At 40.1% G+C, this 13605-nt stretch overlaps 1 protein-coding gene across 3 annotated transcripts in view; it reads right to left on the bottom strand.

Annotated features, from left to right (window-relative positions):
- Positions 1 to 3349: 3349 nt before the first annotated feature.
- Positions 3350 to 13605, bottom strand: part of DDR2 (discoidin domain receptor tyrosine kinase 2) — a 159571-nt gene continuing 149315 nt past the window's right edge. For all 3 annotated transcript variants that reach the window (XM_068541173.1, XM_068541174.1, XM_068541175.1), the window contains one exon: positions 3350 to 10242. In XM_068541173.1, the coding sequence (XP_068397274.1) occupies positions 10108 to 10242 (135 nt within the window). In that variant the 3' untranslated portion in view covers positions 3350 to 10107. The remainder of the gene's footprint in view (positions 10243 to 13605) is intronic.

Below are 13605 nucleotides of genomic sequence, written 5' to 3'. Positions count from 1 at the left end.
ATGCATGAAGTACCAATTTTCAAAACCTGGAATATGGTATGGAACCAGAGAATCTCAGAACTCTATAGGACGCAATGGGTCGTGTACTGTAACCTCCTATTTCAGTGTATTTCAAACTCTTTGTGGTAAAAGACCCGCTTTGTTTTTCAAAGCCGTCCCAGATGGGTACTTTTGTAATATACAATAAAAATAAATTACTAGAAAAATGAAATAAAATGCAAAAGGCATACAAGCCCCAATTTTTTTTATTAGCTTCAACAGATGGGAACTCTGCCGAACTGCTATAAAAAGCTTACTTTAGGTTTCTGGATTATTGTGAACTGGTAACAATGTGACCATCACCAGTCCCGGTCCCCACTAAGGAATACTGCGCATCGTGTATCAAACTCTGTGGAACATACTTTATTTCATAGCCTCTTTCAAAGTTTTAGTTATTTATGAACAGCAATGATCTCTGAAAGATATGACTGAGATCATTTATATTGGCTTTTGAATACCCTAGAGGGTTTGATTAATTTGGTATCAGTTTAGTATGAGATAAATCTTATACCAATAAAATTAGACTGAAAGAATAAATGTGATTATTAAAGGTTCGATTCCTAAATTATCAATTCTTCTTTATTATTTGGGTGAAACTCAGCTCCTAGCCTTAATCCCACTTTCAACTCTTCTAAGAGGCCACAATTTAATAATATTTTCTCCAAGTCCTAGGGTAAAATTAACCCCATGTTGGGCTGCACCCTGCAGTCTTGCAATCCTCGCAACTGCCCAGTCGCTAGACCAAAGAAAGAACCGGAAGTCAGCTACAGAGACATCAATTATTTATTGCACAGGGAAGCTGACAAGTCAAAGGCAATGATCCTGGAGTGACACCCCACTGTGTATGGCCAACAGCAGGCAGGACAAGGCAGCAATCTTCGCTACACAGAGGAGGAGAAGGTTATCAGTAATAGGGGATTTGACATCAAAAGAGCTCCCTGGTTGCCAGGGAAACTGCTGGAAGGTCTTGTTCTTTGGGTTAGCAACCATTGCAAGGGCCAGATTTTCTTGTCGATGATCAAACATGCTGGAGTCATTCTGGTCCTCGGGCTAGAACAATAGTTAGCTGGGGGTTGGGCTGATCATAGAGGTAGTTACTAATTAAGCTTTCAGCTTAGGAGAAGGAGGCAGTCATGTGCATAAGGTAAGGGTGAGGCAGGGCCAGGTAGGGCAGGGCTGTACAGAGAGCAAGAGAGCGGCCATCTTATAAGGCCTGACGGTACACCCCAAACTTTAGAATCTAGACCCGAAGTCTCCTTTTAGAGTGTCCTAGAGCTCAGAGATGACTTGTAAAACGAATAAGAGAGGGGACACAAGGGTTGTGTGGCTATCCTATGAAAAACTCATTCCTACAAATAAGGTGAAGACGCAGCCTCTTCACAATCTTAGGATGACAACCAGTGTAGGACTGACTGTGACTTGTGAAGGCCTGAAGACTTCAGAGCAAGACCAGCAGTCTCCTTCCATCATGATGTCCATCCAAGCCAAGTGAGGAAACCTCGGTCTCCTCTTCCTTCTTTCAAATAAAGTTGCTACTTTCAAGGTTCTGCAACCTTTGAAAGACAGGCTGAACTGCTAGAGGTGCCAGAGAGACAAGGAGAATAGAACTCTGTTGATGACAGACATTTAATTTTGTATTTTAAAAATATTTTATCACATGTAGGATACTGCTCAATAAGAGTCATAATGCATTTTTATTTGCAAGTAAGTGAATGTAATTTTTTTTTATCATCTCAAACTAGTCACCTTGAGTTTGTATTGTTCATGGACTATTTTCCTGGAAATACCGGATGGAAACATGGTACACAGTGATCCCATTTATCCCAGTCCTTGGCCCCATGTTTGGAATAGTAAATGTAACCACTTTACCTTTGACTGTCTATTCACTACTTCATATAATAAATCTGCCTTTACCCTAAACCCTGAAACTGATCTCTGATTTCTTTTATCGTGCCTGAAATAGCTCTTAGGTAGATAAAGATGAGTAAAGTTATCTTTAGCCTCCATAACAGAGCTCTGTTCTGGGCCCTTATAATCCTCTCCAGAACTAACTTCCCTCTGGTTTGCAAACAGGGGCAAAAGAACAGCTGCCAGTGGGGTCATGTGACTTTTCTTGTAGATATCTTTCATCTCTTTTTTTCTTCAAATCACTATACAACCAGCCTGGTGCAAAACTACTTTGAGAGTGGGATTTTACCCATTTCATTAGATAGTAAAAGGTCATATGTTGCTTATACATAAGAAGCTATTGTTCTGGAGGACTCAAGGACCAGAGGATAAGTGTATACATTACTTTTTCAAATACAAATGAGTATAAAATTATAAATGGAGATATGTCAGTTTTCTAGTTCTTAGCACTTAAAACATGCAGTGCCCTTCAAGTTGTTTGTTAAAATGTAAAAGAGCAGACATAATCTCTGTCCTCGGTAACAAATTATATTTTCAGATATATGCATAATATGTATCTATGGCTTATCACATATGGACGCAAATGTATCACTCATATCTGCCTTTAAACTTAGGCAATAGGTGTTGAGAATAGAATTGTACCTCTCTGTGCATCTCTGCTGTTCCTGTTTATTTTTTTTCTCCTTCACCCCCAATACCCCTCTCTCACTACACCGATACTTGAACACCTGGCCTTTAGTCCTGGAATCAAACCAGACACTCTGGTGGTCAGAGTGTACATTCATGAGTCCTCTGGTTATTCTCTGGGAATTTATATCCATTCCCTTACCTACTATGTTTGTCACCGAAAAAAAATAAGTTCATATTACTCAGATTATTAAAAGTATAAATGTATTCTTCAGGGACCAGGTAAGACGTATGTTGTTTTGGGTGGTTCCATCCTACTCTCTATTATGAAGACTGAGTCTGTATTCTGGTTGTTCAGTTTTTTGTTGCTTTTTGTATGCGTGAGCAGTCTTGAGACAGACAATATTTGGATTTAGAAGGGATTTCTGTGTATCAAACAAGACAACTTTGTAACAACAATAATAAAGGATCCCTAATTCTGGACTAGATTCCCTAGAACTGGACCAATGTGAAAACATAAAATCCCAATCTCTAGTATGTTTGGATATGCCAGGGACCAAGGTGATTTTCTTCCAATAAACAATCAACTAATATATGTGAGACCTACGTAAATAACCCTCTGTTGGATAACCCTCAACAAACAGGCATCCACACCACATACACCCCTCAACTGTGTCCCCACCCCCCATCACTTCTCCAAAAAGGATGTAAGGGAGTAAGGAGTTAAGGGTAATAAAGCCCAGAAGCAGTGCTATTTTCACAGAAAAAAGGATCCATCAGTAGCATATTTCTTTAATCATCGTTATTTACAATTTATCATCTGACAGACTTACAGAGAATAAATAAAGAAAAGACAATATACAATTGGTATATCTCATTTCTTCTTCTAATACAGAGAATTTTTATGCATTCTATTTTGGAATGACTAAAATAGTTTTAAGCAAAAATTAAGTCAGTTTGCTATTTACCCCTTGACAAGACACATCATCCTCCAAAGCCTGCAGAATAAAGCCCAGATGTTTCCTCCTCATAGGAAGAGTGCACCACATTGCTTCAGAAAGTCAATCCTCAGAAAAAGTTACCAGACAATGGGGTAGAAGAATAGGATATCATGAATAGTAAAGGACATAAAATGAATAGGCTAGATTACAAACTCTTGGTGCGTTTGTAGGAATAGACTCAACTTTCAATTATTTCCAAGCCTCTTTTCAAGAAAACAGTTTTTCACTGCAAATGATTACCTTATCCCTTTGTGCTTTCCCTTGAGTCTCTTTGCAAATTCCTTTACGTGCAATTGTGAATGTGGGTAAGCATGGGCTAGCTAGGGACTCCCATCTTTCTCCTTTGGAGGCCTGTGAAGTTGTTGACAAGGTGTTTGCAAGAGAAACTAAAAATCTTGTTCCAAAAGAGCTGGGTTTGGGGCCAGGGTCGCTCCCTGCTCTTGTTGGGGTGCCATGTAGAGAAGTACCTTGCATTTCTGTCTAAATACCTCAAAGAATAAGACATTTCCATAGATCAATTTCACCATCAGTAAACCTAGAAATGGAGGATGTAACTTACAGGTACAAGTCTGGGCACTTTTCCCTCTTTCCTCATTTGAAAATAAACCCTCTACATTACAGAAAAGCAATTTTCCCTAAATTCACCCCAGTTATGCCGGATGACAAGTTTCTGCTTCTACCTTTTATTCATTCAAAAAACAACATTCAGCAAATATTTGTGGTGTGCTCACTATGTGTTAGGAACTTTACAGGACATGGGGTATACAGAGGTGAACTCAGGTATAATCTTGTGACTCTTAAACAGGGCAGCTTAAAAATGCCATCACAAAACTCAAAGCTGTAATCCACAAAACCAGAGTTTCAACTCCCCTATCCCATCCGAACCTCTGGGCCAGGTTGCAGCTGTGTTTGCATTTAATTTGGTCCAATGTGGTTGCTATTCCATTTAAGAATAGACTTTTAGACAAATGAAACTTCTCTACTATTCTGAGAATAGTGTTTTGCTACTCACTAGGGGTCTCTACCATTGTACTCTATTCCTTCGAAAAGCTCTCCCTGGTGCCATTAATGAAGTGCCACCTTAGCTCTTGACCAAAATACTGATTTATTCTAAAGTCCTCTCCTTGCCATCATACAAATCCTACTCGTAGGAACTGCAGAAACCACCTATAATTAATTTCCTTCTATCCTAGCTAGTGAGCTGTGGATCTTACTGTCCTTTGTGTTGCCTGATTTTTCTAAGCTGTTCTTGGATTGTTTCAGATGCTGAACAGCCAAACTAGTCAGAAAATGTGGAAACAGTCTAGGTAGGATATTGCTTATTGACAAAGGAACAGATTAATTTGTTATATTCTCTTTGGGATTTTATAGAATCGTATCCAGACAATGTCTTTCCTGATGTAACCAAGCAACACCAGGTTACAAATCGGCAAGGGTTAAAACTATCCAGAAATGAAATGTGTACATGTGAAGAACTGGTGAAATCTGAGTAAGGTCTGTAGTGTAGTTAATAGTATTATACCAATGTCAATTTTCTGGTTTTGAAACTGGACTATGGTTATGTAAGATGTGATCAATGGGAAAGCCTGGTGTTAGGGAAAGGCCACTCTGTACTATTTTCTTGTGAGTCTTAAAGCATTTCAAAATAACAAGTTGAAAAAAGAAAAAAAAAAAAAAAGGATACAGCAACTAAACAAATTACCCACCATGGTCTGAGCCAAGCGATGTAGCTAATTGTAGCAGAGAACTCAAAATGCCAGAAATCCAATAAACATTAACCATTCCAGTCTCTTTCCATCTCAATTTAGCATTCCAAGACATTTACCAAGTGGAAAAGACATTCATCTGTTTCTATAAAAATGTTAAATTTTAATTCAGAAGGGAATTCCAGCATGGATCTGGATCTGTGTCTTCCAGAAACCTACCATATGCACTGCCAGAGGTCAGAGGTCTTGCTGAAAAGACTAAGATGGCAAATTCCAGGTCTATAAACTCAATTTAGGATCAAAGCCTTACTACCTCTATACTGGGAGTAATTTAAGCCTTAACTGTAATTTTCTTCATTTTTTTGTTGTATTTGGGCAAAACAGATGCTCTTCTGTTTTAGACTATTTCCTTGGAACATCTTCACCTCTTTCCCCTTCTTCAGTTCTCCTTTACTCAAAACATATGGCTTAGCCCCACATCATGGCTTTCTTGTAGGAAGTCTGGATGAGGCTAGAAAAACACATGGTTCCAACATGGCACGTACCTCTTTGTGCAGATATCAAACAAGATTTAGTCTAGTTTAACTTAAGCCTGTTGTTCCAATGTTTCCCTGTGGCCTTTCTAGGCACAACAGTGATGAGCATTATTTAGAATGGATTTCATTAACAGAAGCAAAGAAGGGAACACAAAGCCTCACGAGCTAACATAAATTCCCCATCTCTTGGTCTTCATTTCCAAAGCAGCACTGGGAAAGCCATGTCTTGTTCAGACAAAGAGTTGATTTCTTCTCACCACCATTAAACCCCAGTACTTGAGGTGGTCTAGAATACACGTGTTCAAACTGCCTCCCTCTCCTACTTCCTGTGAGATGAAAAGGTCATTCCCTGGTGGTTGCTTGTGTGTTTTTATGTTCATGCTGGGCTTCCCTTTTCTTAAATCTCTGAAAAGCTCCCTTCCATGTCATACTCTGCACCTGACTTTTCATTTTTTAAATAAATATTTTTATAATCTCTATCATCCAGAATTTCTTCTCTCTCCATATACATCTATCTTTTATCTTCAACACACTTACTCTTTCTGTCCTCTCTTGGCTCCCTCTTCAGAGAGATCTGCTTTCATGCTTCAGAATGGATTCTCAACAGCACCCCCTGTGTCTATCTTGCTTGCCCTGACCTCCCCCGTCCTTCTCACGCACTCTCCATTATCCTTTATTATGTAGCCTTCTTTCTAACTCCCACGTGCCCCGTCCAGTCACATGAACGTTCATTTATTCATCCTTTGCACCACTTCTATACAATGCCCTTTGTCATACAGTCTTATTCATTTGCGAGTGATCTTTCCATAGCATTAAAACCACATTTCCCCCTCGGGGGCCTCTTTCTACTCCAGATCTTTTCTTAGCATGTATGTGTCTGGACAGCACATCAAGATTTGGACTTAGCTATCAGCACATTCACCAGCAAAAGTATACATTTAAATCTGACTACCCCAAAACCACAATCTGGACATAAAATATTTCACATATATCATGAAGAGGATAACTTCCTAGAAAGGTAACAAGGCCCCACAGTTTCTCATCCCTTTTCCTATCTCCTTTTCTACATAATTCCTAGCTTCATTCTTCTAATTTGGATTGCAGCTACCTTTAAAGTCTACATACTAAGCCTTCGCCATTGCGCCCTGTTGGGTCTCTCAGATTTGTGCTGCTAAACTTGATGGGTCTGACTAAGGGAGAAGTTAAGACTGTGTCTGTAGTACCAAAGCCTTAGTGCCAGAAGATGGTGCCTTCCTCATCTCAGAAAAAGATAACTGTACCTGACAATATATATTTGCCAGCTGCTTGAAATAGATTACCTCTATGACTCAAGGCCAGAAAAATCCAGACATACTAAGTTCATTTTAAATATGACTTTTTATGGGATCATGAAATGCAGTGTACTGACGCAGAATTGTAAAAAGAAGTAAGTAGAGAGATATTAGGCGAAGCAAGGGGAAATTATGTCTCTCCTCTTTCCACATAGGAAGTCATGGCCTGGTCTGGATGTACTCCTGCCAGAAGTACGTGGATAAAGGAGAATAAGCTACAGGCCCTGATTTCAAGTCCCTATGATTCTACTGAAATGGAATGATTAACGTGTCAACTTGACTGGGACATGTGGCACTCAGATTAAACATTATTTCTGGGTGTTTCTGTGAGGGTGTTTCTGGATGAGATTAGCATTTGAATTGGTGAACTGAGTAAGGCAGATTGCCCTCTCCAATGTGGGTGGGCATCATCCAATCCAATGAAGGCCTGAATAGAAGAAAAAAGTAAGGGGGAGTTTGCCCTCTTTGCCTGACTGCTTGAGCTGACACATTAGTCTTCTCCTGCCCTCAACTGGGACTTATACCATTGGCCTTCTGGTTCTCAGAACTACACCACCAGCAGCTTTCCTGGATCTCCAGATTGCAGATGTCAGATTGTGGGACTTCACAGCCTCCATAATTGTGTAAGCCAATCCCCCAATTCCATATACATATATAGTCTGTTAGTTCTGTTTCTCTGGAGAACTCTGAATAATACATGAAGTTAACACTGATCTTGAGAATGTGGAGAGTGTGGCAGGTCCCAAGTATAAAAGAACATGTCTGGTCCTGCATATATCAAATGAGATAATGTATGTGGTACACTACAAGGTGAACTTTAAAGCACTGAACAAATGACAGGTGTTACTATTACTACGATTATAGTGGCTTCCCTACATGATCTCTTTTGCTGACCACGATCTTCAGAGCAGGAGATGATCGGATAACTGAGTCTGCATCAATTGTAGATCCAGTTATCCGATGAGCACTGAACATATCAGAACTGGAAGAGACTTCAAGACCATCTCATCTAATTTGTTCCAATAAAGAAACAAAAGTCCAGAGAGGCAAAGTGACTTGTCCAAGATGATACACTTGGCTTGAGGCAGAAATAGGGTCAAAGCTCCCAAACTGACGTTCTCTCCAAAGTTAGTCCTGGGAGACACTGAAGACCAGACTCACAAGACCACCATGGGGAAAGGGTATTTTCTAGGGGAAGGAAGATGACCCACAAAATGAATCTTGGGGATTGGGGATTTATGCTTCTGCTGTGGCCTGGAGCAACGCTGAAGGCTGGACAGGGGGAAACACTCAAGTTCCTGAGAGACTGTGTAGAAGGTGGGCTGGGTGAAGGCAAGAGAAGCAGACCCAAGGGGTCAAGTCTATTTCTTCTAAGTTTGGGAAGCTTATATTGTGATCTTTTCTTGTTTCTCCTCAGAGGGAATTGAGGGTTCTCTTTTCCTGTTTCCTACTGAATCTGAGGATCTGTGGAGTGTGAAAGCTCAGAATCTGTTCTGAGGGGACTCTTGTTTGACAGTGTTATCAGTATCCACGTATTCTGAAGCCAGAGCCTCAAACTTTCTTTTTCTGCTGGTCATACCATCTCCAAGGCAAGAGTGTGAACACCAAGCAGCAGCCACGGATGACTCCTCCACGCTCAACCTGCTCCTCTCAAGGGACTCCTAGGGTTAAAAGGACATTAAACATCATCTCCCACAACCACTTAGGTTTGAAACCCTATTGACAAAAGGACAGTGACAAAGAACTCCCCATCTCTGGAGGCAGCCCATTCATCCTTGCATGTTCTACCTCTGGTGATGTTTTCCCTAATAAGGAGTGGAAATCAATCTCCCTGTAACTTCCCCTCATTGGTCCTCAGTCAACCCTTTGGGAGCGCTCAGAACATATCTATTCCCTATTGAACATGACCTTCAGATTTATGCCTGAGAAATTCAATCACCAGCCCTTGGGTTCCATTGGGTATTGATCCATTAAAAGAGTTGGAAGATTTGGAGAAGATGAACCAAAAGGCCTAGGATCAAGATATCAAAAAACAACAGTTTGTACTCACTCAAAATCAGGCTCTCACTAAAACACACACCTGAAAATGTCTGAACAAGACAAGAGGAGGACCCTCTGCAGAAATGAGTATCACATCTGTTACCTGTCCTCCACAGGCCTCTTTTCCTGTGTCCATTCTCTATTCAAGAATACTTCCATGCACGAGGCATTTTTTTTTTTTTTTTGCAAATGACGATTCCTGTTCATATAGCCTTGAAGTAGATATTCTTTCCTATGTACATCCTCTGTATTTCCTGTGCATATAGATCTCAACCCTGATCCCTGCCCATGAATGAACAAAACACCCATTCCAAGGAGCTGGGTTTTTTCAAGCATGTTAACATCTACTTTGCCAGGAGAGGAAAATGCGGAGTTCAGGACATGTCTACAGGCCAAATTAGGAAATTAAACCATTGGTGACTAGTTACTGAATACCATTTCATCAGATTCTCCACACTTACCAAGTAATTTCCCTAAGTCTAATCTCATGTTTCCTAAGACATTACTATTCTTCAAGTTTTTCTTTCTGCAACCACTTTTTTAAAAAGGTGACATGTAAAACATATTGTAGAATCTGCACATTCATAAACACAAGCATATTTAACCTTTATAAATTATCTAGCCTTTGTTATCCAACATTTTTAGTATATCAAGTAAGATTCTTTACTAGATTTTATCTGCCCTATTCTGCCCTAGGCTTTTTTTTTTTTTCTTCTTTTTTAGTTCTTTAATGTAAAAAAAGTATATACGTGTCGGGGTAGAGAGTGGGGGAGTGGAGTGGAGGGAGACGAGGGACAGAAAGAGATAAAGGCAAACAAGCCTCTGTCTCTCAGGTCCATTCAATGTCCAAATGGAGTGGCTTAGGCGTGGGTGAGTGGTAGGTCTTGTGAGGAGGATCTGTTGCCAGGCATTGACAGCGTCACTCGTCCCCTTGCTGAAGAAGCAGAAGGTGGATTTCCTGGAATGAGGGACGGTGCTTGGTGTCTCTTCTCCAGCAGCTGAGCATCAGCTTATACACAGAGTCAGGGCAAATGGCAGGCTGGGGGAGGTAAGTCTTTGGAAAGAAAAATGGACAAAAAAATGAGAATATTAAGAAGAGCACAGAGAAAGGAAGAGCAGTTGCATCATAGTATGATTTGCCCACTCCCCATTCTCTTGGACTTGGAAAGTGAAATGGGTAGGGTGTCTATTCTTCCTATTCATGAGAATTCTAAATCCCATCAGCCCCTTTTCCATTCCTTTTGTCTTTTCCAGTTCTCTGGAGCAGAATTTCCTGATGGGCCATCCTGTGGTCCCTACCATCATGCAAAAGATGAAACTGAAGCAAGAAGACATCTTAGACTGGAAAGCAAGTGATTAGAACACCAAATCCTCTATTTAAAGCCTAGCCACGATGAGGTTTATTCTGATTGAGCCAATCATGGCAAGGGCAGAAAGTATATTATTTGCCTCAGCTCCTTTATTGGAATAAAATCCTAGTCACTGAGATGCGGGATATATCCATGTAGCTCCTAACCATAACCTCTGTGCTCCCTCTCTCCTGTACTGGCCCAGGGAGAGAAGATTGGATTTCTTCTTTACATTATTCACCAATATTTGTACATTTACCCCCTCTACAGCCCTGCCCTGAATTCCAGCCTAGAGTTGTATTTGGCTCTACTCCCAAAGCACCAGTTACTGACTGCTTCCACCAGCAAGATGCCACTCTATTGACTCCAGGTCATCTTCTGCTTGCCTGTAATCTATTGCTGCCATTTCCTTACCTATGTTTTTTAACACCTTGGTATACTGACATATTCCTGAAGCAAACCTAAATTTCTCAAGCTCTTTGAAACATGGGTCCAACATTTGCAGCTAGTAAACCATTAACTATTTCCATCTTGCCTTCTCCCACACCAACACCAGCTTATGTCATGCATCATAGGATCATAACGTAGCTCTATCTTTAATTTTTTGAGGAACCTCCGCACTGTTTTCCACAGAGGCTGCACCAATTTACATTCCCACCAACAGTGTGCAAGGGTTCCCTTTTCTCCACATCCTCACTAGCACTTGTTGTTTCTTGTCTTTTTGATAACAGCCATTCTAAAGTTGTGAGATGATATCTCATGATGGTTTTGAGCATTCATTTTCTTTTTATTTTAAACTTTATTTATTTATTTATCCATTCATTCATTCATTTATTTTTGGCTGCATTGGGTCTTCGTTGCTGTGCATGGGCTTTTCTCTAGTGGTGAGCGGGGTCTACTCTTCATTGTGGTGTGTGGGCTTCTCACTGTGGTGGCTTCTCTTGTTGCGGAGCACGGGCTCTAGGAGCGTGGGCTTCAGTAGTTGTGGTGAGCAGGCTCTAGAGCACAGGCTCAGTAGTTGTGGCGCACGGGCTTAGTTGCTCTGCGGCATGTGGGATCTTCCCAGACCAGGGCATGAACTTGTGTCCCCTGCACTGGCAGGCGGATTCTTAACCACTGCACCACCAGGGAAGTCCCAATTTTTAATTATTTAATTCCATTTAGACCATGAGCTTTTAAGAAAAGTGCTATCTGAGAATTCTTTACAGTTTGTAAAAATAAATTGAAAACAAAAATGTCAAATACATTTTAAAATTATTGAAATTATTGTTATAGACTTCCAATTGAATACAAAAGATTTAAGATTTGCTTAAGCTGTGAGCCCTAAGTATAAGATTCTTTCTAGAATTTGTGCTACTGAAAAGTTTTCTTCTGCATTATATCTGCTATGTTCAACAAGTTGGTGACATTGTGCCATATGAAAACAAATTAGATCACACATGTGTAGTCTAGAGACCATAAAATCCATCTAGCAGCTGATAGTGTTGAGAAATTACTGTCCTTAATTCTAATGTCAAACTTTTAAAATTTGAATACTGAAATTTTAATAAAATTTAAAGTAATTAAATTTTGTAAATTGTAATAAAATACAAATTTAATAAATTATGTTTAGTAAGTTCATATGTTAAATTAAATAAACTTTTATCAAAAATTTAAACTTATAGGTGAGAAGCTTACTCAGCATATAATGGTAATATTTGGCTTTGGCCTTGGCTTCAGTCAAATATTTGACTTTACTATTCAAATGCAAAGCAGACAGTGGACATAAAGTGGGGGGAGGGGAAGCATGCCTTTCTTGCCTGAATGTTTGACAGTTCAATTTTGCCTCATATAAATTTTTTTTTTCCATGTGGGATTTCAGTCACTGAATAATAAGATGAGGGAAACTGAAAGGTTTAAAATATTCCTCCCTTTGCCTACAATTCTAGGATGTATTCAAGTTAGAATCATTATGATAATAAAATTACACTTTCTAATTGAATGCACCACCTTTAATTGGCCACAAGAATCTAGTAGGTCAACCAGGTGGCCACGATGTGCTACTAGACCAGGAGAAAAAACATTTTTCCTTGGTCTACTCTCTTATCTCATGCACACTGGAGTAAATCTGCCCTTTGCCAAGGTAAGAAGGCAATTACCTCATAACCGAGATAGATAATTTAGATCTCCTGCTACCAAAATATCTGCAGAGTATCAAGATAAAATTCTAGGACCCCTCTTTCCTATTTTTAAGCTGCATATTGTACAATCTCTAGTCATTCCCTTATCTTTTGCTTGCTTTGATCCATTTAAACCACAGAGGATCTACTTTTAATCTTCTGCAAGAGCCTTCTCCCTCTCCTCAACTGTTATCATCTTCCTGCCTGAGATGCCACGCTCCAAGTGTGTGCTGTAGCCAGGCCACTCTGGGGGCTCAGTGCTCCCACCACCAGCAAGCTTTCAATCCCACGTCTCACAGGAACTTTAAACACTGAATCATCCAAAGGAATCTTGTAGTATCTTAACTAGGAATTGGGGCCCTTGTAAGCTAAGAAGCCCAGCTTTTCCTGAGTCCTGAGATGCCACAGCAGCTGGGCCCAGAGGTGCCTTCCAAGAACAGCAAGGCCAGGATGCATCTGAAGGTCTCTGGACATGTAAGTTGAGAAACATTTCTAGACAGTCCAAACCAAATTTTTAACGAATGCTAATAAATCCCTTATTCACTTTTAAGCTTACGTTTTTGTTCCTATGTTTCTCAACCAGGAAGACAAACCATACAGCCTAGACCAGGAAATAGATCAAACATGAGAGATAGGATTTTATTTTCTGGTATCTTTGAGCTGGGGAGCAGCCTGAGGGGACCCCTCATGTTCTCCAATGACCAATGGGTTGACACATGGATAAAGCAGAGTGTACGGATGCCTAGGGAGGACCTTGGTCTTTCACATCACCTGGATAATTAGTGACAAAAGTTCTTGGTCTTTTACATTAGCTGGATAATTAGTGACAAACAACTATGATCCAGGTAGCCCATTTTCCAGCTCAGACCTATCCTGTTAAGTCAGAACTTTTCTTTCTCTCTCCTTCAA

This window comes from Eschrichtius robustus, chromosome 3 (assembly GCF_028021215.1).
Source record: "Eschrichtius robustus isolate mEscRob2 chromosome 3, mEscRob2.pri, whole genome shotgun sequence".
Lineage (NCBI taxonomy): Eukaryota > Metazoa > Chordata > Mammalia > Artiodactyla > Eschrichtiidae > Eschrichtius > Eschrichtius robustus.
This window is presented reverse-complemented; position numbering and strand designations above follow the sequence as displayed.